At 55.0% G+C, this 24,414-nt stretch overlaps 1 protein-coding gene across 6 annotated transcripts in view; it reads right to left on the bottom strand.

Moving 5' to 3' along the window:
- Positions 1-3,353: 3,353 nt before the first annotated feature.
- FOXN1 (forkhead box N1) overlaps positions 3,354-24,414 on the bottom strand; it is a 32,894-nt gene continuing 11,833 nt past the window's right edge. Inside the window, exons 2-9 of one of the 6 annotated variants that reach the window (XM_015118984.3) lie at positions 18,360-18,496; positions 17,478-17,942; positions 15,104-15,214; positions 13,228-13,358; positions 11,595-11,691; positions 7,917-8,124; positions 7,257-7,748; positions 3,354-5,160 (exon numbers count right to left, since the gene is read on the bottom strand). In XM_015118984.3, the coding sequence (XP_014974470.2) occupies positions 4,841-5,160; positions 7,257-7,748; positions 7,917-8,124; positions 11,595-11,691; positions 13,228-13,358; positions 15,104-15,214; positions 17,478-17,942; positions 18,360-18,482 (1,947 nt within the window). In that variant the 5' untranslated portion in view covers positions 18,483-18,496 and the 3' untranslated portion in view covers positions 3,354-4,840. Of the gene's footprint in view, positions 5,161-7,256; positions 7,749-7,916; positions 8,125-11,594; positions 11,692-13,227; positions 13,359-15,103; positions 15,218-17,477; positions 17,943-18,359; positions 18,512-24,414 lie in introns of all 6 variants that reach the window. The other 5 variants (XM_077970608.1, XM_077970605.1, XM_077970607.1 and 2 more) reach the window with 5 other exon arrangements.

Here is a 24,414-nt window from a genome sequence, read left to right as displayed (position 1 = left end):
ATATATATATATATATATATATATATATGGTTTTTGAGACAGAGTCTTACTCTGTCTCTCAGGCTGGAGTGCAGTGGTGTGATCTTGGCTCACTGCAACCTCTGCCTCCTAGATTCAAGAGATTCTCCTGTCTCACCCTTCTGAGTAGCTGGGATTACAGGCGTGTGCCACCACACCCAGCTAATTTTTTGTATTTTTAGTAGAGATGGGGTTTCGCCATGTTGGTCAGGCTGGTCTCGAACTCCAGACCTCAAGTGATGCGCCCGCCTGGACCTCACAAAGTCTTGGGATTACAGGTGTGATGATCCACTGTGCCCAGCCAATACTGCATTTTTTACTGTACCTTTTCTATGTGTTGTAGAAACACACATAGGCATTGTGTTACAACTGCCTACAGTATTCAGCACACTCCTATGCCATACAGGTTTTTAGCCTCGGAGCAATAGGCTATCCCATAGAGCCGAGGTTTGCAGCAGCCTCTACCATCTCGGTTCGTGGGAGTAAACTCTATGATGTTTGCACAATGACAAAATTGCCTAAGGACACATTTCTCAGAACGTATGTCTGTTGTTAAGCGACAGATTACTGTATGTGTGTGTATATGTGTGTGCATGTGTATGTATTTGTACATTTTTTGTACTATCTATAATACAATTACAAAATATCTGTGATTTCTAATGACAAAGTCACAGGTATTGCCAATGCTAGTGTGATTTGTTGCTGACATTCATAATGGAGGGAAATGCTAGATTTCAGGTAAGGATGAGAGAAAATGAAGTTGTAACTTTTTCATGCAAGTTCCTGGACCTGGGAATTCTAATCCATTTGAGATCTCTCACGTTTAGAATCCCTGAGCAAAAGGATTAATTCCCTCCAAATAGCTGACTTGAAGACCCTGCATCCATTCAGAGAAGTTGTTGCTCACCCTGGCCAGGTGTGGTGGCTCATGCCTGTAACTCTAGCACTTAGTGAGGCCAGGGAGGGGGTGTTGCTTGAGCCTGGGAGTTTGAGACCAGCCTGGGCAACATAGTGAGACGCTACATCTACAAAAACTACAAACGTTAGGTGGGTGCAGTGGCCCACGCCTGTAATCCCAGCACCTAACAGAGGCTGGGGTGGGAGGATCACTTGAGCTCAGGAGTTCAAAACTAGCCTGGGTAACATGGCGAGACCCCATATCTACTTGGAAAAATAAAATTAAAAAGATGGTTGCTCATTCTAATAATGGTTAAATGCTTGGTGTGGGGTGGCCAGCAGGGGGCAGCATATGAGCGGGAGCGCGGGGCTCATTTCAGGGTGGAACTAAGGCCCAGTTAAAGTCTGAAGGCCTGGTTACACACACACACACACACACACACACACACACTCTCTCTCTCTCTCTCTCTCTCTCTCTCTCTCACTCACTCACTCACACACAAAACTAGACCCAAGTCCTACCTGCTTGCTACCTGTCTTCTTGCATTAGGGGCCAGTTCACACACAGGTGTGCTGAATGGGCCCACTGGACAGAGATTTGACAGAGGGCCCCCCTGGAGGAGATGGCCTAGCCTGGGATATAAGGTAGGTTTGTCTGAGCTCCCAGAGTCTCAGGACCTGAGGCAAGCAAATGGGTCCCAGTAGGATTCTCCCAGGAAACATTTGCCCTGCGTTTGGGGGCCTAGGTGTCATCAAGACACAGGCCCAGGGTTGGACAGAGCTGGCGTGCAACATTGCCTGAGGTCTTGGCAAAGAGCTTGCACCTGCTTCCTACACAGCCAGGGCCAGGCTGGGGCAGGTGGGCCTTCCTCTTTGGTGTACCCCCTGGCCATGCCTTCCCCACTCCCTATCCTACCTCAGCCCTCCAGCCCTGCATTTAGCCTTCCAGCCTCTGCTGGGGAGGGTGCTGGGGTAGGTGGGGTTCTATTATGGGGTCTTTTGCAGACCTATCCTCTCGGAGATAGGTGGTGGCTGGCCCCCCTGGGCCCGGCCCCAAGAAGAGCTTTGTTTTTTTTTTTTTTTTTTTTTGAGACAGAGTCTCGCTCTGTCACCCAAGCTGGAGTGCAGTGGTGCAATCTCAGCTCACTGCAACCTCCACCTCCCAGGTTCAAGCGATTCTCCTGCCTCAGCTCCTGAGTAACTGGGATTAAAGGTGCCTACCACCACACTTGGCTAATTTTTGTATTTTTAGCAGAGGCGGGGTTTTACCATGTTGCCCAGTCTGGTCTCTAACTCCTGATATCAAGTGATCCACCCATCTCGGCCTCCCAAAGTGCTGGGATTACAGGCATGAGCCACTGTGCCTAGCCACCAAGAAGAGCTTTCTTTTCTTTTCTTTTCTTTTCTTTTCTGTTCTGTTCTTTTTCTCTTTTCTTTCCTTTTCTTTTCCTTTCTTTTCTTTTTCTTTTTTTTTTTTTTTGAGACAGAGTCTCACTCTGTTGCCCAGGCTGGAGTGCAGTGGTGCAATCTCGGCTCACTGCAACCTCCGCCTCCCGGGTTCAAGCGATTCTCCTGCCTCAGCCTCCCTCCCTAGTACCTGGGATTACAGGTGCCCGCCACCATGCCCAGCTAATTTTTGTATTTTTAGTAGGGACGAGATTTCACCACGTTGCCCAGGCTGGTCTCGAACTCCCGACCTCAGGTAATCTGCCTGCCGGGGCCTCCCAAAGTGCTGGGATTACAGGTGGGAGCCACCGCGCCCGGCCTTCATCCAAGAAGAGCTTTCTAAGCAGAGGTCCCCCTTGTGGCTTCTCTGGGAGCTGGGGTTCATGTGTGTGCTTTTGGCTCCCACATCTGCCCCATCTCTTTTGAGACAGTGCTGCAGTGACACCAACCCCACCTGGAGGTGACACCTAGGGGGTGAGTCTGACGTGGGAGTGAGTGAATCCCTGACCCTCCGGAGACCACTCTGCAGGACCAGCAGTGCACACAACACCAGGACATGCTCCACTTTGTCACCTGTGGAACTCAGGGCCTCAAACCACTTGGCATCTCTTTCAGCCAGGAACAGATTGGAAACCGAAAGGCACAGCCTGGACAGGGCAGCGACTCCTTCTTGCGTGAGGAGATGGGGTGCAAAGAGGGAGTGGGCAGGCCTCAGAGGCAAGGGGTCTGGGGGAGGGCATCCCCTCCATTCCTCTGGCCAGGGCAGCCTCTTCCCTGCCTCTGTTTGGAAATTCTCCTGGGAAGAGACCCTGCCCACCTGCTCCTCAGCCTCCCCAGTGGGTCAAGAAGTCTTCCTAGATGCCTCACTCTTTGGATTAGAAACTTCTGAGTTCTGGGTGAGGGTGGGAGGGACGTCACAGGCCCAGGGAATCTGCCATCAGAGTGGCCTGGCCGTTTTGCTTAGGGAGAGGCGGCCAGAAATGAAGGCTTGGTAGTGAGACCAGAAGGCACTTGCTTTATTGTTCCAGGACAGGGGACAATGACAAGCCATTGAGGGATCTGCTTATGCCTCCTCTGAGCCTGGGGCCAACCTCTGGAAGTTTTTGTTACCCCCAGGCCCAGGGTGGGCTGAGGTTCCCCCTTGGTGGGGTCAGGCTCATGGCAGGCACCTGGGCTACACCCCACAGCGCCACGGGTATCCCTTGTGCTTCCCGGGCACCCTAGGTCTGCCAAGCAGTCAAAGCGAGGGTGCTTTGCATGGGTGCTTCCCTGCTACCCTGTGCCAGGCTTTTTTCCTGAATACCTAGGTTGCCTGAGACAGTTGGAAGTAACTAACAGGTGTTCCTCAACTTATGATGGGGCTACATCCGTAGAAACCCATCATGAGTGGGAAACATCGTAAGTCAAAAGTGGTTTTTGACTTCCGGTGGTTTCAATTTACGATGTGTTTATCAGACATAACCGTATCCTAAGTTGAGGAACGTCCTGAATGTGTATTGCTTTTGCACCATCCTAAAGTTGAAAAAGTGTAAGTTGAACCTCCGTAAGTAGAGTTAAGCCGGGACCTAAACTATGTGAACTTTTCTTTCTGGAGGGGGAGTGAGATTGTGGTGACCTGGAGGCGGCCCTTCCTGCACCCGGGACTGGGGAAAAAGGACATGTTCAAGTTTCCGAGGGCAAGGGCTTTTCCAAACACTGCTTCAGAATTGGGCTCAGTTTGGTCCCCGGGTAGATGTTGCCCCTCCTGTGTGTCACCCTGGGGGAAGCGGGACACAGCATGTACTAATGATGGGTAGAGACTGGCTGAGCGGGTGCTGCCAATTAGCAGCTCCTGAGGGAGTCCACAGACAACCCAGGGAGGAGCTCTCTATCTCCTCCTTCTTCCTGGGCTTTTGGGACGAAGATGGGGGAATAAATACAGGGGGCTTCTGGGAAAGAAAGTGATGAGGGGGCCAGGCCTCCAGAGCATGTGGGTGTCAGAATGGGAGTCTGGGGGAATCTTTGGCCTGGCACAGGGCCTGAGCTTTTGGTAAGCAAAGCCCTCAGCTCTCAGTTGCCCCAGAAACGAAGTCGGGCTCTCAGTGATGGAGTGCTGGTTCCTCTGGCTGTAAGGTATGTGGGTGGGTGTACATCTGAATAACTGTGTGTGTGTGTGTGTGTGTGTGTGTGTGCGCGCGCATGAGGGCTTGAGGGTGGATGAGTATGAGCTAGGAACAGTGCATTTTCTTCTTGCCCAGACACTTGCTCTTTGGGGGCCCTGGGTGAGGAACTGGGCCACCACATGGCAGAAATGTGTGAGGGGCAGCACCCCAGGTGGTGTCCTCTGTGCCCCCAGCTACCAACTAACACGTATGTTGGCTTAGTGGCACAGGGGACAGGAGTATTTTCCTTCCTTGACCTTTAAGGTGAGCCCGATGTGGGCGGCCAGCCAGGACTTCCAGACCAGGCAAACGCTGCAGCTGATGATGCTGGGCACAGCTCATGCCAGGGCCATGGGCTTGGAGCTGGGGCTGAGGTACACAGAGGGGCCTGCAGAGGCCGGAGGGGGCGTAGGCTCCAGCTCCATAAAGGCAGAGTAGAGGGTGGTGAGTTGCAGGTCACCCAGTGCCCCGGAGCCCCCACTGCCCGGGGATGCCAAGTCACCTGCCCCACTGCCTGTCTCTGTCAGACAGGGCCCAGGGGGGAAGCTGTGGGGTGGTGGCTGGGGTGGCTGCATCGAAGATGATGTCGGGGATGAGGTCACCAGTACCAGGGGGTCGAGGGCCAAGCTGTCATCCTTCAACTGTTCCCACAGGTTTCCTAGTTGGGGGAGATGGGGAAGGAGAGAACAAGTGTCAGTGGGAGGCACCGGAGGAGTCCTGTCTGGCCCCTCTTACCTGTCAGTTTTCACATGCTGCAGAGAGCAGGGGTCAGGGTGACATGTGCTGGGAACAGATCCCAGCACTAGCTTTGTGACCCCAGGCAGTTGCTGAACCTCTCAGCCTCAGATTCCTCCTCCCATGTAGCCCAATCTGAAAGCCATTGATCTAGAAGACCTCTGTGGTTCTTTTTGGGGGTGGGCATTGCGGAGGGGTTGATGCCTGTTGGCAGCATGGATGCCAATGTTGTGCACTCGGGAGTGAACCCTGACTCCTGCCTAGTCTCCCACGGAAGGTAGATTTGCAGCCCAGCTCAAGGAGCTTCCAGCAGTGTACTCTGGACCTAATGGGATGGATGGGCATGGCTCCCTGGGTCTCCTCCACTGCAGGGCCCAGGGAATGGGAGCAGAGCCAGGATGCACACCTGAGTCCAAGGAGCAAACAGTGCTGCCACCTATGCCATGGGACCCGCATCATGGCTGGCGAGGGCCTGGGGCTCCTGCACTGGGTATTCAGGCTGCAAGCTCTGGAGAGAGAGGGCCTGACTACACCCTGGATTGGATTTGGCCGCCTAGGTTCCAGTCCCAACTCTCCCTCTTTCTAGCTAAGTGACCTAGAGTAAGTCCTCAAGCCTCTGTGTGCTTCCATGAAGCAGGTTTAATAATCCCTCTTATCCTCTAGGCCCAGATGAGAAAGCACTTAGAGAGCAGCCAGCCTGATGCCTTATGCCTAGCAGGGGCTCAAGTAAATGTTTTTCATGTCCCACATATCTGTAGCTTCCTCTGAGGCTGATTGAGCCCTGCTCCCCACTTCTGGACCGGGCTGAAGATCTATGGGCACTTTTCTTTTTCTTTTTTTTTTTTTTTTAGTAGAAACAGGGTTTCACCGGGTTAGCCAGGATGGTCTCGATCTCCTGACCTCGTGATCCGCCCGTCTTGGCCTCCCAAAGTGCTAGGATTACAGGCTTGAGCCACCGCGCCCAGCCCTATGGGCACTTTTCTAATAATAGCTTCCCAAACCTGGGCTGTCTCCCCATCAGGTTGGGAGCTCTCTGAGGACAGGCTGCCTCCATCAGCTTGTGAATATTCCCCACCCCTGTGCATACAGAGAGTCTGAGGCCTGGATCATCACCCTGTTCCAAACCTTCTGTGGCCAGTACCGGGGCCTGGGGTGCACTGGAATTTAGATGGGAATGGGTGGGCTTGGCCATCTGCAGAGATGGAGCAGCCAAGATGGAGTGGAATGGGTAGAACCCGCCTCAAACTCCTATCTCCAAATCTCTCCAGGGCTTGCCCATCTCTGAGGCCTTCCATTCCTCTAGGGTAGAGTCTCTCTCCTTCTGCTTTAGAAGATGAACTCTGATAAAATGCAAATGCATCTGAGAATGTTCAGACTACTGGTCACTCACAATCGAGTATGAAATAGAACATGGAGCCCTTTGCAGTCTATCCAGAGCTGAGAGTGGTTTTTTGTTTGTTTGTTTCTGAGGCAGAATCTCACTCTGTCACCCAGGCTGGAGTGCAGTGGCGCAATCTCGGCTCACTGCAACCTCAGCCTCCTGGGTTCAAGTGATTCTCTAGCCTCAGCCTTCCGAGTAGCTGGGATTACAGGTGCGTGCCACCGTGCCCGGCTAATTTTCGTATTTTAAAATGGAGACAGGGTTTTGCCATGTTGGCCAGGCTGGTCTCAAATGCCTGACCTCAGGTAATCTGCCCACCTCAGCCTCCCAGAGTGCTGGGATTCTAGGCATGAGCCACCGTGCCCGGCCAAGAGTGGTTTGATGATGAGGTCAGTCGGACCACGTTTGGAGCACCAGGAGGAGGGAGACAGGGGCAAGGACATCCCTCTTTCCCTATTCTCTGGATGGCAGAGAGCAAGTGGGCAGCTCTCCCTGCCAGGTCCAGCCTCCTCTGCTTCAGTTGACCAGAAACCCAGCCACTTGCAGGCTGTAGCCTGGAGACTTGGAGATGATGAGTCCCACTGCCAGGTGGCCGTCTCCAGTCCTGTACCACCTTCCCTTTCCCACCCCCAGCTCACCCTGGAAGTCGAAGTCAGTGAGTGAGGGATTGATGGCATCCAGGTCAGTGCCAAGGTCTCCATCTGGCAGCAGGGTGTCGTGCACAGTCCTGGCTGGGGAAGGCTCGGCCAGTAGCTTGGCACTGTGACTGGGTGGGGTGTGGGCAGGCAGAGGCGAGTCCTGGGGGGTGCCTGGCTGGGCCCGCAGCTCAAGGTGCCCGTCCGGCTGTGGGAACAATGGCTGCGGGGGTCCAGGAGGGGCCAGGCCTGGTGAGAGGTGCAAGTATGTCTGCCCATAGCAGGAGGGTGCGTGCCCCACAAGTAGGTCCTGCAGGGGGTTCTTGCCAGGAATGGGGCCTGGAGCTGGGTGGAGTGAGTGCAGCGGCGGGGAGAGGCCAGCTGGGGGTGCCAGGGGCCGGATGGGGCCTGAGCCTGCCAGCCCAGGGGGTGGACAGCCCAGGAGCGGGGAGCCCAGCTTTTCTCTCTTGTCTCCAATGAGGCTGTCCAGCTCTTCTGAAAGGCCCAAGAGAGAAAGAACACCATGAGACCTCCCTCCTCCACAGCCTTCCCCATCCTGGAACCGTCACTCAGGGCCTTGCCTCATTCTCCGATTCTCTTTTTTTTAGCTCATGGGCTCATGGGTACCCTGGGCCCTTCCTTGCGTGGCCCGGCCAGCCTCACCTGGCTTGGCCATGCTTTTGCGCACAGCAATGGGATCTTTCCTCTTCCACTTCTGCAGCTCCTCTTGCATCTTGTCGATCTTGGCCGGATTGAGGGCCCACAGGCAGCCCTTGCGGGAGGAACTTCCCGATTTGTTCTCTACCTTCTCGAAGCACTTGTTGAGGGATAGGTTGTGCCGGACAGAATTCTTCCAGCCATCGGGTGCTGTCTGCCAGAGCAGAGCAAGACAAGCATTCAGGCTGGGCTCAGGGAGCCAGAGCGGACTTCAGGTCTGGGTTCTAAAACACTCCTGTGCCTCCTCTGGGCACAGAGCTGCCGCCCACTCTGGGGCTTGTTGTCCTCCTCAGCACCCAGCCCTTGCTTGGTACCCTTCGGTGGTAGGGGAGGGATGAACAAGAACCCTGACCCCAAGTTATTTTCATCTCAAATCTGCCTTCATCCCACCCTCATCCCTGCCTGACCCCTCAGAGGACTGTCGAGGTGATTCGGAAAGCCAGGGCTGGTAGGTGCTACAGAGGCCTTCTGGCCCACAACACTCTCCCATCCGAAGCTCAGCTATCCGCAGTGGGTCTCCAGGCCTGTGCTTGGACCCCTCTGTGGAAGGGGGACTCACTACTCTAAGGTCTTGTGGCTGGCTTTAGAGAGGGGAATTAGGGGAAGAATGCTCCTCTCCCGGGTATGCCTTATCCCCTCTGGGACTAACTTGGGAGAAAAGAAAGATGGGCGAGGTTTGTGAGTGGGTGTGTGTGGTATGTGCATTGCACATGTGTTTGTGTGTCTATGTGGGTTTGGTATATGAAGGGACAGTGCGTATGAGCATGTGCACGCGTCCCTAAGTGTGTCTTCCTGGCATAAGCAACGTCTCCTGGCTACGGGTCCATGAATTCCTCGAGTGTGAGGATGGCCGTGTGTGAGAGAGTCTCTCTGGGTGTGACTGTGGGTAGCCATGATTGTATGATGTGTGGGTGTGAGTGTTTGCATGAGTGTGCCCGGGGGGCGTGTCCTGGTGGGGAGGCCAGCCCTCAGGCGGTGGGGGGGATGCTCGTGCCAACAGAATAAACACCCATTAGGAGGCCTGGTCATGCCACCAGTGCGGTAATTGTGCCCAGGGAGGGTTGTAAAAACCATTAGGCTGACTCAGTTGGGTGAGAGGCGGTGGCGGGAGTGCCAGTGGGCCCCTGTCCGCCCACCTCCAGCTCTCTTCCAGGCTCTGTGACAGCCCTGAGCTCAGCGGGGGCTGACTGTGGGTAGGGCACTCGCTCTGGCCGGTGGGGCTCCTTTGCCCTCATTACCTGACCCCTCCCCCTTTCAGCCCAAAGTTTCTGCTTAATGAGGGGCAGCCACTCCCTCCTCCCCAGCTCACTTGCCCCAGGGAGCAGCCAAGCTGAATCATGCCCAGCAGAACTGGGTCCTGATGCCAGCGTCACTCCAAGTGGCTGGCAGGACCTGGTGCAGCCTATCTTGGGGGCAGCTGGCCTGGGGCAGGGAGCTGGTTGAGATGACCCCCAAGGCTCCCAGGGTCACCAGGGACGATTCTTGAGCCACCAGACCAGCCAACTTGGGATTCACCTTCGACTCCCACCGCAGTCTCCACTAGGAGTTAAGGCCACGTTGCCCCATGGGCAGAGTTAATGGGCACTGGGGCCTTTTATGGCCCCATAAATCTGTGACTTTGGGATGCCAGGGCAGCCCCCACCCCAGTCACTTCCTGTTTGGAAGAGGAATGGTCAGCACTAACAATTATGTCCAGTGGCTGGACACTTCTCCAGTCCCATGTCCCTGACTCATGGTGCTATGGGACGCCTGCAGCAGCTGCCTTGGGCATGAGTGCTGGTCACTCCAGGGTCCAGTCTATCCTCACCCAGAAAAATGATCTTCTTATGGGAAGTGAGAGATGGAAAGAGGTGGGGAATCTTTGAACTAAGGAATTTCCTTAGGTGGGTCAGAGGGGAACTGTCAGAGTCAGAAGGAATCTATGTGCCAACTAATCTGACCCATTTTACAGACTGGGAAACTGAGGTTCAGAGAAGAAAGGGCCTAGCCCTGGATCACACAGGGAGGCAGTGACAGAGCTCAGCTTCCAACTCTGTCCCCCAGCTAAGGGCCCTGCCCAGGTCACCCCATAGAACCTGTCTCACAATCTGGGACCCATCCCATCCTCACAGATGCTTTCTCTCTGAGATCAAATGTAAACTCAGGAGTGAGGGAGTGATGCAAGTGGCTAACAACAACAACTAGAACCAAAGGGAACAAAAAGCAGTTAGACCTCTTCACTCCTCAGCCCCATAAAACAGGGATTACACAGCTCCCAGGAAAAATAATTAAGCGAGGAAGATGGGATGTGGGGAGGGGCTGGGGGCCCGGCCAGGAGCTGGTGGGGAGGGAAGGCTGAGAGGACTGGGCTTTTCCCTCTCTCTGTCTTGGCCCCTTGAAACCCTAGAAGACCCTACAAAAGCTTTAGGGGTTAGGGAGAGTTCAGCCCCTGACCTGTTGGGGTATCGGGGGCTGCCCTGAATTCAGGCTTTGATGCTTCTTGAATTCCGGGGACGACTCGCCTCCCTCCCTCTTTCCCTTCCAGAATCTCTGGTGGATCGCACACTTTTCCACTCCTGGCCAGACCACTCCGGCCATCTTGCCCACTCCCCATCTGACGGCAGCCCAGCGGGATAAACTTGTTTGAACATCAAGTCTCAAATTATCCCCAGGCAGGACCATAGATGGTGGGGGCAGGAATCACCCCCTGGCAGGTGGAGCTGAGTTCTGGATTACTTGGGTCTCAGCAACTGTCCACTGCCTGGGTGACAGATGAGATTTGTGTCTACTAGGGCTTGGAGAAGGCACTCTTCACGCGCAATCTCCGGTCTCCCCCACACCCACCCCAGGAGAAGGGGGTCTGTGCTGGAGGGTCTAGGGGGCATGCAGAGAGGGGTGTGCAAAGCCAAACAGCTTGATCCAGTAACTGATTGCATCTACTGTGTGACCTTGGGAGAATGGACCACCCTGTCTGATGTGTTTGTCCACCTTGGGAGAAGAGCCCCTGTCCTGCCTCTAGAGAGGGAGGTGGGTAAGGCTTCCAGAAGCCCCTTCTGTGAATGATAGAAATGAGATTCTGCCCAAGGGGTTGGGGGAGAGTCAGGTGAGCCAGCCTGGGACACTCAAAGACTGGGAAGCCCACACCCCACTTTCTGGCAGAACTGCAGCTAAGCCTGCCACCCACAGAGGCAGATCTAATCTCACCTTGGAAGGCAATGGCTTCTTCGGCCCTGATCTCCCAGCCACTGTGGCTGACCAGCTTCTCCAGCCCCACAGCGTCCCAGGGGTTGGGGTAGCAATAGTGTCTCATTTCTTCTCCAACTTTCTCTTCCCACTTGGGGTAGGTGGATGCTCCCTGACGCCCATCGGTGCTAACATGTCCACCTTCCCCAGCAGAAGGTCTGACTCCAGCCTACTGTGCAACCTTGGATGAGCCGCTTGGGCTCTCTGTTCCCCACATGAAGCCCCTTTTGTAGGAACTCTGTCCTTCTGAGGTGGAGACAAGGGAAAGCATGGTGGGGGTAAGCCCTCTCCTGGCTTTCGTTCTAATTCTTCTCCCACCTCCAGACTGAATCCTCTGGCTCAGAGAGTCCTGGCTTGTCCAGGACTTGGGGGTGATGGGATGGGGAGGAATCTTGGGCTCACCTTGAAGTAAGGAAAGTGCTCCGTCATAAAATTGTAGATCTCGCTGACGGGAAGGCTTCCAGTTTTACTGTTCTTAAGGGCCATGAAGATGAGGATGCTGAAGACAGAGAAAGCCCCTGAGAGTCTGAATCTCTGACTGGGTCCCGAGCCCACCCTGAGCCCCCCACCACTGGCGAAAGGCTCTATGGGGTTGGAGTTGAAAGGGGAGGGAATGAGAAGGTGTCCATTAAAGTGGACATGGAAGTCAGGAATTACAGACGCGGGAGGGTCTTGCGGAATCTGAGAAACCTGGGTGGCCATCCTGGCCTAGTTACTCTGTGGCTGTGTGACATTGGGTGAATGCCTTACCCTCTCTGAGCCTCAGTTTCCTCAACTTTGAAGTAAAGAAAGTAATAGCTACCTCAGAGTTGTGAGGATGAAGGATGGTGCCTGTCACATAGAAGGCACTCATTAAACGGAAGCTGTCATTACTAGTCAGTCGTTAGCCAATTGCATAAACGTTGGAGAGTAGGGAGGGAACTAAGGTTTCTTGAGCCTCTGCAATGTACCAAGCACGGTACCTACATTCTCTTACTTAATCCTTCCAACAGCCTGAACCGCTGCCCCAAACCCTGACAAGTTTTTTCTTTTGATCTTATAAGTCTTATATTTTTATTTCTTTTTTATTATACTTTAAGTTCTGGGATACATGTAGAGAACGTGCAGGTTTGTTACATAGGTATACCCGTGCCATGGTGGTTTGCTACACCCGTCAACCCGTGGTCTACATTAGGTATTTCTCCTAACGTTGTCCCTCCCCTAGCCCCCCACCCTCAACCTGACATTTTTTTTTTAAGAGGAATAAATAGAATACATAGAGGCTCAGAGAGATTAAGTAACTTCCCTGAGGTTTCACACTAGTCAGTCCCAGAGCTGGTCTTGAACTCATTTCTGCTGTACTCCAAGGCCTGCATGTGTGTCTTTCAGTGAATGACCCTGCCTTTCACAAAGCCCTTCTCTGCACTCCTGGCTGATGTTTAAGTTCCTCTCCCTTCCCCTCAGCTCACACTAGCTGATGACCCGATCCCATGTACGGCCTGACGCATATTTGGTCAAGTGTCACTGTTGGTTGGAATGAATGAAGGGACAGATGGAAGGGTCTCCCAGACAGGCTGGGTCTGCTGACACTTAAGAGGCCAGCCCCAGAGAAGTCCCACCAGGTCTGGCAGATGGTGGATAGCTGAGTCACATCTGCAGGCCTCACGCCTATTTCCTTCCAGTAGAGCTTTGAGTGGGGGGCTTCCCTCTGTTTCTGGGGAGGGACAGGGAAGGCAGCAAGCATCTCCCCTAAATTATCAGACCCAGGCCCTGGGCTCTAGGAGGTGAGACCTTGGCAGGCTCACCCCAGGGCACCAGCATCTGCTGAGTCAAGCCACAGACATGACTCCCCAGGCTTAGACAAAGGATCAGAGGTGATCCAGTCTATGCCCCTGCCTCCATGCAGGAACCCTCTCTCCAGCATCTTCTGGAAGCCCACTGGTATGATTTCCACCCACTGCCATTACTGGTAGACCCAGAGGATTCCCTGCCTCAGTGTTTCCAAGGGCCCTCTCACTCCCCTGCTCCTGCCACCCCTGGAGTGTGAGAAATGTACCTGTAGGAATAGATGGGTTTTGGGAAGAGAGGCTGGTGCCCATCGGTGCTGGCCTGGGGTGCCATTCGCTGGTACGGATAGTGTGAGGAGCCCAGGTAGGGTACGGGGTAGCTGCCGCCACCTGGCGAGTACTGAGGAGGTCAAAAGGGGCAGAGTGATTGCCATGGTACCCAACCTTTCCCAGGAGGGCTCCCCTCCCCCATTTATATACATCCAGAGAAGGAGCTCAGGCCAGATTCTTCCGTCCTGAGTCATGGGCCCCATCACCCCCAGTGCAGAGCTCTCTGAGGGGCTGTGAGGAGATCCACACCCTGTAATTCAGGATCTCAGAGGTCTTAAAGCCCCCTTCCTCCAGCTCCTTCCTCTCAGCCCCTTAGATGCTCTGGTCGCCATGGTGACGGGATCCTGCAGGGAGAGTATGAAGTGAAGCCCTCGGCCCCTGCACCCTTCCAGGAAGGTGCTCCCGGTGCCCGTGCATCTCCTGGAGCAACTGGGCCGGAAGTGGGATGTCCAGCCTGGGTGTTTGCTGGGCACTGCCACGTTTTATGAGTTTCAGTGGCTCTTTGAAAGGGCCGGTCATGGTGGTGGGCAGGTGGGGGTAGGAGGTGGTTTTACAGCAAAGGGAGTGGCTGCGGTGCCACGGATGGTGTTTTATGGAGGATGGTGGTAGGAGACTCTGACTCCCCCAGCTGCTCCAGGCTGAAGAGCTCTTTCCAGGTCACCCAAGAGACATTTAGTGCCTGAGTCACCCTCTGTCCAGGTTCCATAAAGCCCTGGGTGCGGCCATCTTGTTGAGAGGGGGTGCAGACTGCAGAGGGCATCAAAGCGGGGCCAGGCATGGTGAGGTCATTTAAGGTCTGGTGACCCCTTAGTTCTTCTGTGGCTCAATCTCTGTCCCTGCCTCAGGGACATTCTCTACCCTGGGTCAGACCATGAGCCTCAGGATAACTTTGGCCGTTCCACCCAGGCCCCTCACGGCAGAGAGGTTGTCCTCTCATGCCTTCTCTTTGCTTCCCTCTATCTCTTTCTTTTCCCTGCAAAGCTGGCAGTCTGACCCAAGCCCTCTCCCTTGCCTTCCTCCCTGGCTTGGCTGAGATCAGGGCCAGTGCCAGAGAGCCGGGTGTAGAACCTGCTCCACAGGCAGGGCCTGTCTCAGTGCCAGGCTGCAGGTGGATGGAGCTGGGCGCTGGGCAGCCACTTGCTCTGTCTTGCCTGGTGACTCCTGGGAGCTGCCTGGCTGCTCTGGGGCTCTTTTCTTTCTCCTTTAAGACTCCTCCATCCCATGCCAGTGTGGGGCAATTACTTGGCATCCTGTACACTTGGGAGGAGCTGAAGCTGGGAGAGGAGGAAAGGGCTGAAGATGATGAGGACTTGGAGTCCTCTGGGTGGGAAGGTCCCCTAAGCCCACACTGGGTGCCCACGCTCTCTAGGCTAATAGAAGTTGGAGGCCAAGGTCACATAGCAAGATGGTGGCTGACTATACAGAAGCCCTTGTTCCTCACCCTGCTCAGCCTGTGTTTCACACCACACCCTCCTCTTCTCTTTGCCCCTCTCCCTGTCTGGGGCAGCTGTCCTCCTTCCCCTGTTTCTGGCTCACATCACAGCCCTGCCTCCATCTCAGGCCCACACTCTTATCTGAGGCCTCTCAGGCCTTGCCAGGGACTCAGAAGAGCCCACCTCTGGAGGGGTGCAATTGCCTCTCTTCCCATTAACTACTCCTGCAACCTGCTGTGGCCCAGCCTAAGGTTCAGGGCCCTGCAGTCCTTACCTGCCCATCCTGGTGTACCCACACCATCACATAGACACCCACACACCACATACACACACACAATATCCTGACACCTGGGGGAAGCAGGCCCACTTGCCCCAGACCCACCTGCTGGAAGGGGGGCTGGGAGGAGCAGTACATATGCTGCAAGGGAGGCTGGTAGCAGAACATCCCAGCACCGCTCTCCAGAACTGGGGGCTTGACCTTGACCTCTGAACCCTGCTGGAAGAGAAAGCAGATGACTAGGTTAGGCCTTATTTTCTCCCTTCCTCTTTCCTGTGTCTTGAACCTTTATATAAAAGCAACCCCTACTCTGCCTCCCCCAAAGCTTATTCCTGGAGAACAACAGAGAACAGAGAAGGGCAGGGATTTTCTCAAGGGAACTCAGCAATTTAGTGGTAGAGCCGGGGCTGGAACTGACAGCAGTCCCTACGCCTCCCCTCACTGCAGGGGAGAGGCTGGGGCTGGGCTGTCCCGAGAAGTCTTGTGCTGGGGTAGGGACGGCGATCTTCTGGAATAGCACAAGGGTGCAGTGCTGACCTCACTCGACACGCCTGGCTCAGAGTCCTCAGACCCTCTAAGTAGGTGTGCAAAGGACACCAGGAAAAGGTCACAGCTCCAGAACTCTCCCTGAGGATCCATGGTGAGGGGAGCATAGGTAGTGGCCAGATAGGCTGGTCCAGCTGTGGCCCTGGGTCCCTTCTGTTTCCTCCTCTGTACAGCCCCAGGAAGCCCCAGCAGGATCTCTGGATGGGGCTGGTAGCTCCTCTCTGCTCTGACTTCTGGCCATCCCTGACACAGAGCTTTGCTTCCTGTTCCAGGGGGTCTACACAGTTGCTGGCCTGTGTGAGCCCTGTGGACGCTCTCACGCTGGGCATGGGGAGCCTGCAGCTGCTGCTAGGCATGGTGGCCAGACTCTGCCTTCCCATGCGTGAGAGGCCAGCACAGAGTCCCAGGGCCTAGTGCAGAGCTCTCCCGTGAGTAGGGAGAGGAGGGTGTGCAGCTAGGCCCTGGAAGGTGGATAAACCCTGGAGGAGGTGGACTGTGCTTCCTGGGATTACCAGGGGCCTTAGGAAATCAGATCTGGGCCCAGAGGGGCAAATCAGTTGTGGCCTCTCTCTGGGTGTGCCCTGGGGTTGTTGATGCAGAGATTGCCATAATCATAGAATCTCAGGCCTAGAAGGGCCAAGAGTACTTGTGTCCAACCCCTTCATTTGACAGATGATGGTGCTGAGCCCAAAGAGGGGAAGCAATGTGCCCAAGGTCACCCAGCAAGTCGACCAGATAGCTGTGTGTCTTTGGAGCTTTTCTCCATGTGTGGGAGGGTAAGGGTGTGAACTCAATCTCAGCCTCACCGTTTGCAGGCTAGGAGACACCTTGGGCAAGTCACTTGGCCTCTATGAGCCTTAGTTTCCTCGTCTGCAACGTGAGAATGGTGGGAATTTTCTAGAGTGTTGTTGAGGGGATTAAATGGGAGCACTTGAAAGAAAGCACCTGGCAGAACGATTGGGAGGTATTATTGAGTGGAGGTTTGGGGGCAGTAGCTGAGATGATGGTGCCCTATCTGTAGGCTGTGGTCATGTTTAAGGGGCCTGAGAAGAAGCGGTCAAAGGGTCAGAATAAAGTCCTGTTTTGGCCACACCTGGTAGGCACCCAACCACCTTCTCCATCTTCCTTCTAAGCCTTTGTTGGGGTGGCTCGGGGCTGGAATGGGGGCCTGTTTGAAAGCAAGAGGTGGGGGGGCTGGTGGGCATGTGGAGTAGGCACTGCTGAGCCTGCGCCCACTCAGGAACCTCCAAACCAGAGCTGGGGAGCAGGGAGCAATTTCCCTTTAGCTTTTCTCTTCCCTAAGCAACAATCCCATGAGACAGGTAATGTTGACCTTACTTTTCAGATGAGGCTCAGAGAGGTTAAGACTTGCCCAAGGTCACACAGCTTATGGAGGTCAGGCTATGGAAGGACATGTTAACCTTCCAAGGTATTTCCAGGAATATACCCAGGCCCCACTCTGGGCAAAGAATGGGGCCGGGAAGGGTCCCTCCAGACTTAAAATCCTCTCTCAACTCTGTATGCTAAGGCTGGGGAGGGAAAAATTGTGTCCTATGGCTCCTCCCCAAACCCTTTCTCTTGGTCTCTGGAATGTGTTTTTCTTGTCACATTTGCATATGGGCGTGTAGGTCGGGCTGGAGATTCTTGACACTTAAACAAACAGAGAGAAGTCACACACTGGAATCCTGACTCAGGAGCCTCTGAAAGCTGCCAGTTTCTTTAGCTTGGCCTGCCTTCCCCTGCCCACTCCCCTCCATGCTGGCCAGGCCAACACCCCCTCCCCAGTTGACCAGGAGGTCCCAACTCTCTGGTCTTGAGTGGCAAAGTCTGCAAAGAGAAGATGGGACTTTGGTCTCAGAGGACTGACTCTTTCTAGGCTGCTAGGAACCGGGACAGCGGGGAGATAGGACTCTCGCTGGCCACTAGTACTCACCAGAACTTGGGGGCCATGCTCCTGGCTGGGGTAGGGGAGCCCGTTACACCAGGCCTCTGCTGAGAAGCCAGGCAGGAAGGCCTCGGCCTCCGCCACGTCCACTGGGATCTCCTCGAAGGCCTCCAGCGGCCCCGGGGTCTTAAAGGAGTGTCCATTGAGGGCCAGGGTGGTCTCGGCCTCCAGGAAGACGTCCTCATGGAAAGGCCGCTTGTACGGGTGGAAGGGCACATGGCTGCCCTTGAGGAATCGCCCGGGGCTGCTTGCTGGGGCCTCCTCAAAGCCAAAGCCAGGATACTTGTCTGAGGGCGAGAGCCGGAAGGGGCCGGGGCCGGGGCCGGCTGGGCAGTGGCCCTGGACTTGCTCGGGGCCTGGTGATGCAATGCGGGGACTGTGTGGGGGTAGTGAGGGTGTCCTCTCTGGAGGGCCGTCGGGCACAAATGATGAGCAGCTGAAGCCGGCATGCTTCTGGGTAGACAGAGAGTAGCGAGCCTGTGAGTGGAGGCTGAACCAGGCCTGGGGACTGGCTGGGACCCTACTCTGTTCTGGGGTAAAGGGGTCTATGGCTGAGCTCTGGGAAGCCCCTAAATGGTGGGGAAGACATAGTCGGCCCTTGGGAGCCCCGATTTCATGAGGGCACCCTGCCGTGAAACCTGGGGTACCCCAAATCTGATGGGGCTCACAGCCCTGCCCTGGGACAGGCCAAGACTGAAGGGATGAGGAGTGACCCCTCTGGATCTCGGGGTCACTGAGGACTTGTTTGCTGGTGGAGGGGACAAGACAGACCCTAGGAGGTCCCTGGGGGCAGTAAGGTGACTGGTCCACCTGCTGCCTGGGCAGCTGCAGGCCTTGGCCTAAACCCAGGCCCGGATGCCAGGTACTTACACTCTGTGGGGCAGGGGAGCCTGGGAGGCCCGGCGCCTGCATGAGGTCCCCTTGGCGCTCGCCCTCCAGTCTGGTGGGGCCCGGCAGCGTGACGTCAGACTGCGGCGGGGGCAGTGACACCATCACCCAGTCCTGGCCTCAAAGAAAGCCGCCTGCCATGAGAGTGAGGACCAGCATCCAGGGGTGACCAACCCAGGTTCGCCACCTCCACCCCAACCCCGTCCTTGGGCTGGGACTCTGCCTCCAGTCAGCCATGTGATGAAAGAGAGAGAGGGATCCAGAGAGAGAGAGAGAGAGAGAGAGAGAGAGAGAGAGAGAGAGACAGCAGAGAGAGCAGACCTCTATGGAGAAAGGGCAAAGCAAGCCAGGTAGGAGCCTCAGGAGGGGCTTGGCTGATCTCAGGCTGCAGCGGCAGAGACTGAACCAGTGAGACCCTGGCTCCCAGCTGGGCCCTGCCTCTGGCTCCTCAGGATCGGTCTCCTGTGTCTACAGCAAAGGGCCTGGCAAGGTGACCGCAGCAGGTGGTCTCCATTCAGTGACTGGGCAAGTTGGTGGTCCTGAGGGGAGAGTGAGCTGGTGTGTGGGTCAGACTCATGCTTGGGGTGGGAGCAACCGCCTCCATGCAGGTGAGTCAGCCCTCAGCAGAGGCTGGTCCTGCAGTGACCCATCAGCCTGGCTGACGTGACCACAGTGTGTAACTGGGGAGCCAAAGGTCCCTGGTTGCCTGGCGGCCCTGTGAGCCTAGCGGGCCCTGAGGATGTCACCACCCACACTGCAGTGCCTGGCAAGTGCTGTTCCACCTGTGTCCTCCAAACTCTAACCTGTGACTTTGTGCAGGCCACTGCCCCTTTCTGAGCTTCAGTTTCCCCATGAAGACCTAGGAGCTTGGGTACATGATATCGGAGGGCTTTTTCTGCTCAGACCTTCTCCAATCCTAGGGGAATCCTGTCCCTAACACAGTGGGGTGGTTAAGAGGACTCAGGCCTCAAAGCCGGGGTTAGCCCTTCCTCTCAAGCTGTGCCAGCAAAGCTCTCTGAACTTCGGTGTCATCATCTAACTGGGAGAGTGACAGGCCTTACCTCACACAGATGTTGTGAGTGTCAAACAAAATCATGCGCAGAAAGCATTCCGCACAGTGCCTGGTGCACAGTTGGTGCCCCATAAATGCCAGTTCTCATTATGAATATTATTGTGAGTGTGGCTCTCCTTTTTTTTTTTTTTGAGATGGAGTCTCTCTCTGTTACCCAGGCTGGAGTGCAGTGGCGTCATTTTGGCTCACTGCAACCACCGCCTCCCGGGTTCAAGCAATTCTTCTGCCTCAGCCTCAAGAGTAGCTGGGATTACAGGCTTGTACCACCACACCTGGCTATTTTTTGTATTTTTGTTTTTATTTTTATTTATTTGTTTTTTTTTGGAGATGGAGTCTCCCTCTGTTGCCCAGGCTGGACTGCAGTGGCATGCTGTCAGTTCACTGCAACCTCCACCTCCTGAGTTCAAGTGATTCTCCTGCCTCAGCCTCAAGAGTAGCTGGGACTACAGGCACACGCCACCACGCCTGGCTAATTTTTGTATTTTCAGTAGAGAAGGGATTTCACTATTTTGGCCAGGCTGGTCTCCAAATCCTGACCTCAGATGATCTGCCTGCCTCGGCCTCCCAAAGTGCTGGGATTACAGTCTAGCCACCATGCCCGGCCTCTCACTCTTACTATCCTCAGCTTTTTGCCTTCCTTTACCACCTGCCAGAGCAATTCCTCCTGAATGTACTTCTCTTTGCCCAAGTGGTCTCTGATAAAAGCTACAGTTTGCTGAGGGTCTGCTCTGGGCTGGCCACTATGTGAACTATTTGGATGGTTTTCTCGTTGGTCTCTCAGAATAACCCTGTAAGGAAGGAGCATTATTGACCCCACCTTCCAGATGAGGATGCTGAAGCTTAGCGGAGTTACATGACTTGCCCAAGTCACCCAGGGGCAAGAACTCTGGTCTGCCCGACTGTAGACTTTGCACTCTGCTTATGGTTTCTTCATTGGGTGGGTGTCAGAGTTGGGGTAGGCTAAGCTGGGAGGCCAGACAGCAAGAAAAGCATGAGGTGTACACTCACCCCTTCTACCCAAGACCCCCTCAAGTCGGAGCAGGGCAGCTGTGCTGTTCCCAGGCCATGTTCTTTCCAGAGCTCTGGGAGGGAGAGGTGGCCTCACTGGCCCCGTGGTACCCAGGCTGGGGTTGGCACATCTTTGCTGAATAAACCATCAATAAACCTCATTTGACAGAGCGGGTAACAGGGAAAAGGAGGGGAGGCAATTTGCCCAAAGTCCCACAGGATTTGCCCAAAGATCCCATGGGGGATCAGTGGTGGAGGGGCTGGAAGCCGGGGTCCAGGTGGGGGCCTGGTGGGAGACTCTCCCGCCCCTTCAAGAGTCCCCACCACCCCTTCTTGACGTCCTGGCGCCTGCTCACTCCGCAATGCTAAATGTGGCGTGACCGGGAAAGCGCCGAGCTGGCCGTAACGGGACACCACAGCGGAGCAGGCATGGGGCCCGAGGTGCGGGGCAGCCCACCTCCCGCTCCGCATCACTGCCTCTTGCTCCCTGGACAGCTCCTCCTGGACAGTTCGGGCCTGCCTGGCGGCCACACCTCACCTTGGCCCAGAGCTGCCTTCTCGGGAGGTGGTGCAGTGGGCTTGGCACCTTCCCAAGGCATCCTCCAGCTCCAAATGGGAGGCTGGGGGCCCTTCCTCCCCGCCAGATGTCAGGCTTTGTAACCTGGGCAGGGTGGCCACTCTCCTCCCTGCAGGTGGGGTAGCACAATGGTTTAGAGCAAGGATTTGGAGTCAAGCCCAGCTGAATTCCAGCCCCAACTCTGTCACTTTCTGACTGTGTGACTTTGAACAAACTGTGTAGCTCTCTGTGCCTTACTTTCTGCAGCTGGGAAATGGGGCACACGGACCCACCTCCCAGGGTCATTGTGAGGATGGTGTGCACAAGGTGCTGGCACAGGGAAAATGCTCAAGGCCACGTGTCATACATCTGGCCTCTGTTGGCCAAGTGTGGCTGGGGCCAGGGGCCTTTGGCCCCAGGCTCTACAGCTTCTCTGATGCTCTCGCTGCCTCAGGCCTGGCAGCCCTGGGGCGACTGGCTGATGACCAAGCCCCAGGTGGCAGCTGCCCCTGCTAGCCCTCCCTACCTGCCTGCCTTCACTCAGCCTGGCTTAGACTCCAGCACTGCTGCCCTGCAGATGTGAACCTGGGGAGGCCTCTCTGAGCTCCAGCTCAGGCGTGCACCACCTCCCGAGGGTCTGGCCTGCCCGGAATGATCCCCACAGTGTTGGCCTCGCCCCATTCTTGCACGTGTTCCCTATTCCCCAGGACATCATCTCCAGCTCCAGCCGAGTTCCTGCATGTCAGAGGCCTTAACAGAGGCTTCAGTTCACAGCCATGACTTTCACAGCCTGGCTTGGCCAAACCATCCCGCTACCTCTTCCAATCCCCTGGGGCCAGGATGAGAACCAGGGAAGTTATGCAGAGTTCAGAGGCCCACCCCTTAATTTGCATGAAGGATGCAGAGGTTCCTACTGGTCTTCAGGGATTCCTCTGGGCAGGTTTTGTAAGTGGGGACTCCTGTTTTGGTGACCATGATGCCCCTTGGTTGCAGCTAAAGCTCTATTCTACAGGTGAGGCCCAGGGAACAGGTAAAGTGACTTTCCTAAGGCCACACGGCCCAGGAGAGAGGGGGTCCTCAGGGGCTGGTCAGAAGGCCTCTGACTGGTGTTTATGAGGGGCTCCTGTGCAGCACTAGGAAAGGCTCACTGCAGGAACCTGGATGAGGCTGCCTTGGTCCTGACCCTTCCCTGGAGTAACTGGCAGAGCCCCTGAAGCTGGATGACCTGGAGTCAGGGCTGGATTTGAATCACAGGAACCGTGGGACTTTGGTTGGGCATGATGCTTAACTTCCTTCCCCATGCCTCAGTTTCCTCGTCTGTAAAATAGGACTAATAAATACATTCCTCTCTGGAGGATTAATAAAATATTGCTTGTAAATAGCTTAGCACACAGTACTTGCTCAATAAATGATAGCTATTATTAATAATTAGCAGTGGGACAGAGTTTATTTAAGGCCTGAGTTATGGGCTGAGTGTGGGGGAGCATCAGGAAGGGAACTCCCCTTTCCTGCCTTCTCCTGCCTCCTACCTCCAGGTCCTTGACATTGTCCTCTCCCATTGGCAGAGCAGAGGCTAAACTTCCCTCTTCCTGACTCTCTGGCCTCAGAGGTCATTTCCGCCATTCCCATGTGGTAGAGCTAGTGTCTGTAGAAACTCCTGGGGACTTACATGGAGAGGAAGGGGGTTGACTCTGTTGTTTTGGATCTCTCGGGAGGTCTCTCTGCTGGCCCCAGTGTCCTGGGGCTGACATCTGCATTCAGAAGAGATCTTTCATAGAAGTCTAATCTTTATCCTGCCTGTTCCAGTTTCAGGGAGCACTGGAACTGGATAGAATGTGTGTGCAAGTATCAGCAAATTCCAGCACAGGAGGCCCAGTCAACTCTCCTGCTTTCTCAGATTCCAGGAGCTCCTCCAGATCACTCTCATGACCTGCCCCTTAATATGGGTACCCACAAACCACAATCCACAGCCACCTGCTTCCTGGCCGAGGCTCTCACTGGCAGACTGCCCTGGCGTCCCTTCGTCGCAGCTCCACATCTGCAGTGCACTCTAAAGTTTCCTCTGCACTTTTTTTTTTTTTTTTTTGATACAAGGGCTTGCTGTTGCCCAGGCTGGAGTGCAGTGGCATGACCATCACTCACTGCAGCCTCGACCTCCTGGGCTCAAGTGATCCTCCCGCCTCAGCATCCCAAAGTGCGGAGATTACCGCGCCTAGCCTCTCTGCACTTTTGTATCTCTTGTCTCATGTTATCCTCCCTTTGCCCCGGAGGATAGGGGGCAGTGGTGTGCAGAGCCAGTTGGTAGGAGCTCATGAGAGTCAATTGTGCCCATTTCTTCCCAACTCCATGTCCAGTGAAATTGGTGGAGATCAGCCACAGTGGGAGTATTTGCCCATGGAAATTAGCAAATCCTACAAATCAGAGCCTTTTTAAACATTATGATTTATTTACTTTTGAAAGCTGACTGGTTAGCATTTACCAACACACCACTGGCAGGGGAGCAAGGTCATTAAGCCCATTTTTTAGGGGAGAAAATTGAGACCCAGAGAGAAGAAATGACCTGCGCAGGGCTATGCAGCTGACGGAAAACCACATCTGACTCTCAGGTCTCGAGAGCCACGACCATACCCCCAGACACTGCCTCTCCAGGGTGCACCCCTGGCAAAACCTTGACCAAAGACCTTTCAGCATCTGGACTTTCTGGCCACCTTCTGCCTGCCATGATCCTTGGGGAGTGGGAATGGAAGAGGTGGACTTGATCTGCCCTGGCATCAGAGAGAAGAAAGAAATGGCCCTTTGACATGAGTAGAGGGGATGGCGAGTGGGAAATTCCTTAGAAAGCCTGACAACAGGATCAATAATCATCAAGGATCCACACTCATCGTTACTGCATTCCTGCTCTGTGCCCTTCTCACAAACAGCCGGCCTGCGCCCCCTCTACCCATCAACATCTCCCCACCTAGCAGAGAGCCTTCTCTTGGCTCCTTAGGACTCAGACAGATGAGGCTGTTTAGGCGTAGGGGCCAGGGGACACTGCTGGCTGTGTGACGTTGGATAACTCACATCCCCTTTCTGTACTTCAGTCCCTTTATAAGTCAAATGAGCCCCTGGGACCACTAGTATCTAAAGATGCTGAGGCTAATCCTGGGGAGGTGTGTACCTGGTGGAAGAGTGTACCCTGTGGAGGCATGTACCCTGTGGAGGCATGTACCCTGTGGAGGCGTGTACCCTGTGGAGGCGTGTACCCTGTGGAAGTGTGTACCCTGTGGAGGTGTGTATCCTGTGGAAGTGTGTACCCTGTGGAGGTGTGTACCCTGTGGAAGTGTGTACCCTGTGGAGGTGTGTATCCTGTGGAGGTGTGTACCCTGTGGAGGTGTGTACCCTGTGGAGGTGTGTATCCT

Source organism: Macaca mulatta, chromosome 16 (assembly GCF_049350105.2).
Source record: "Macaca mulatta isolate MMU2019108-1 chromosome 16, T2T-MMU8v2.0, whole genome shotgun sequence".
In the NCBI taxonomy this organism is placed as follows: Eukaryota; Metazoa; Chordata; class Mammalia; order Primates; family Cercopithecidae; genus Macaca; species Macaca mulatta.
The sequence above is the reverse complement of the archived record's forward strand: the minus strand, read 5'-3'. Positions and strand labels throughout refer to the sequence as shown.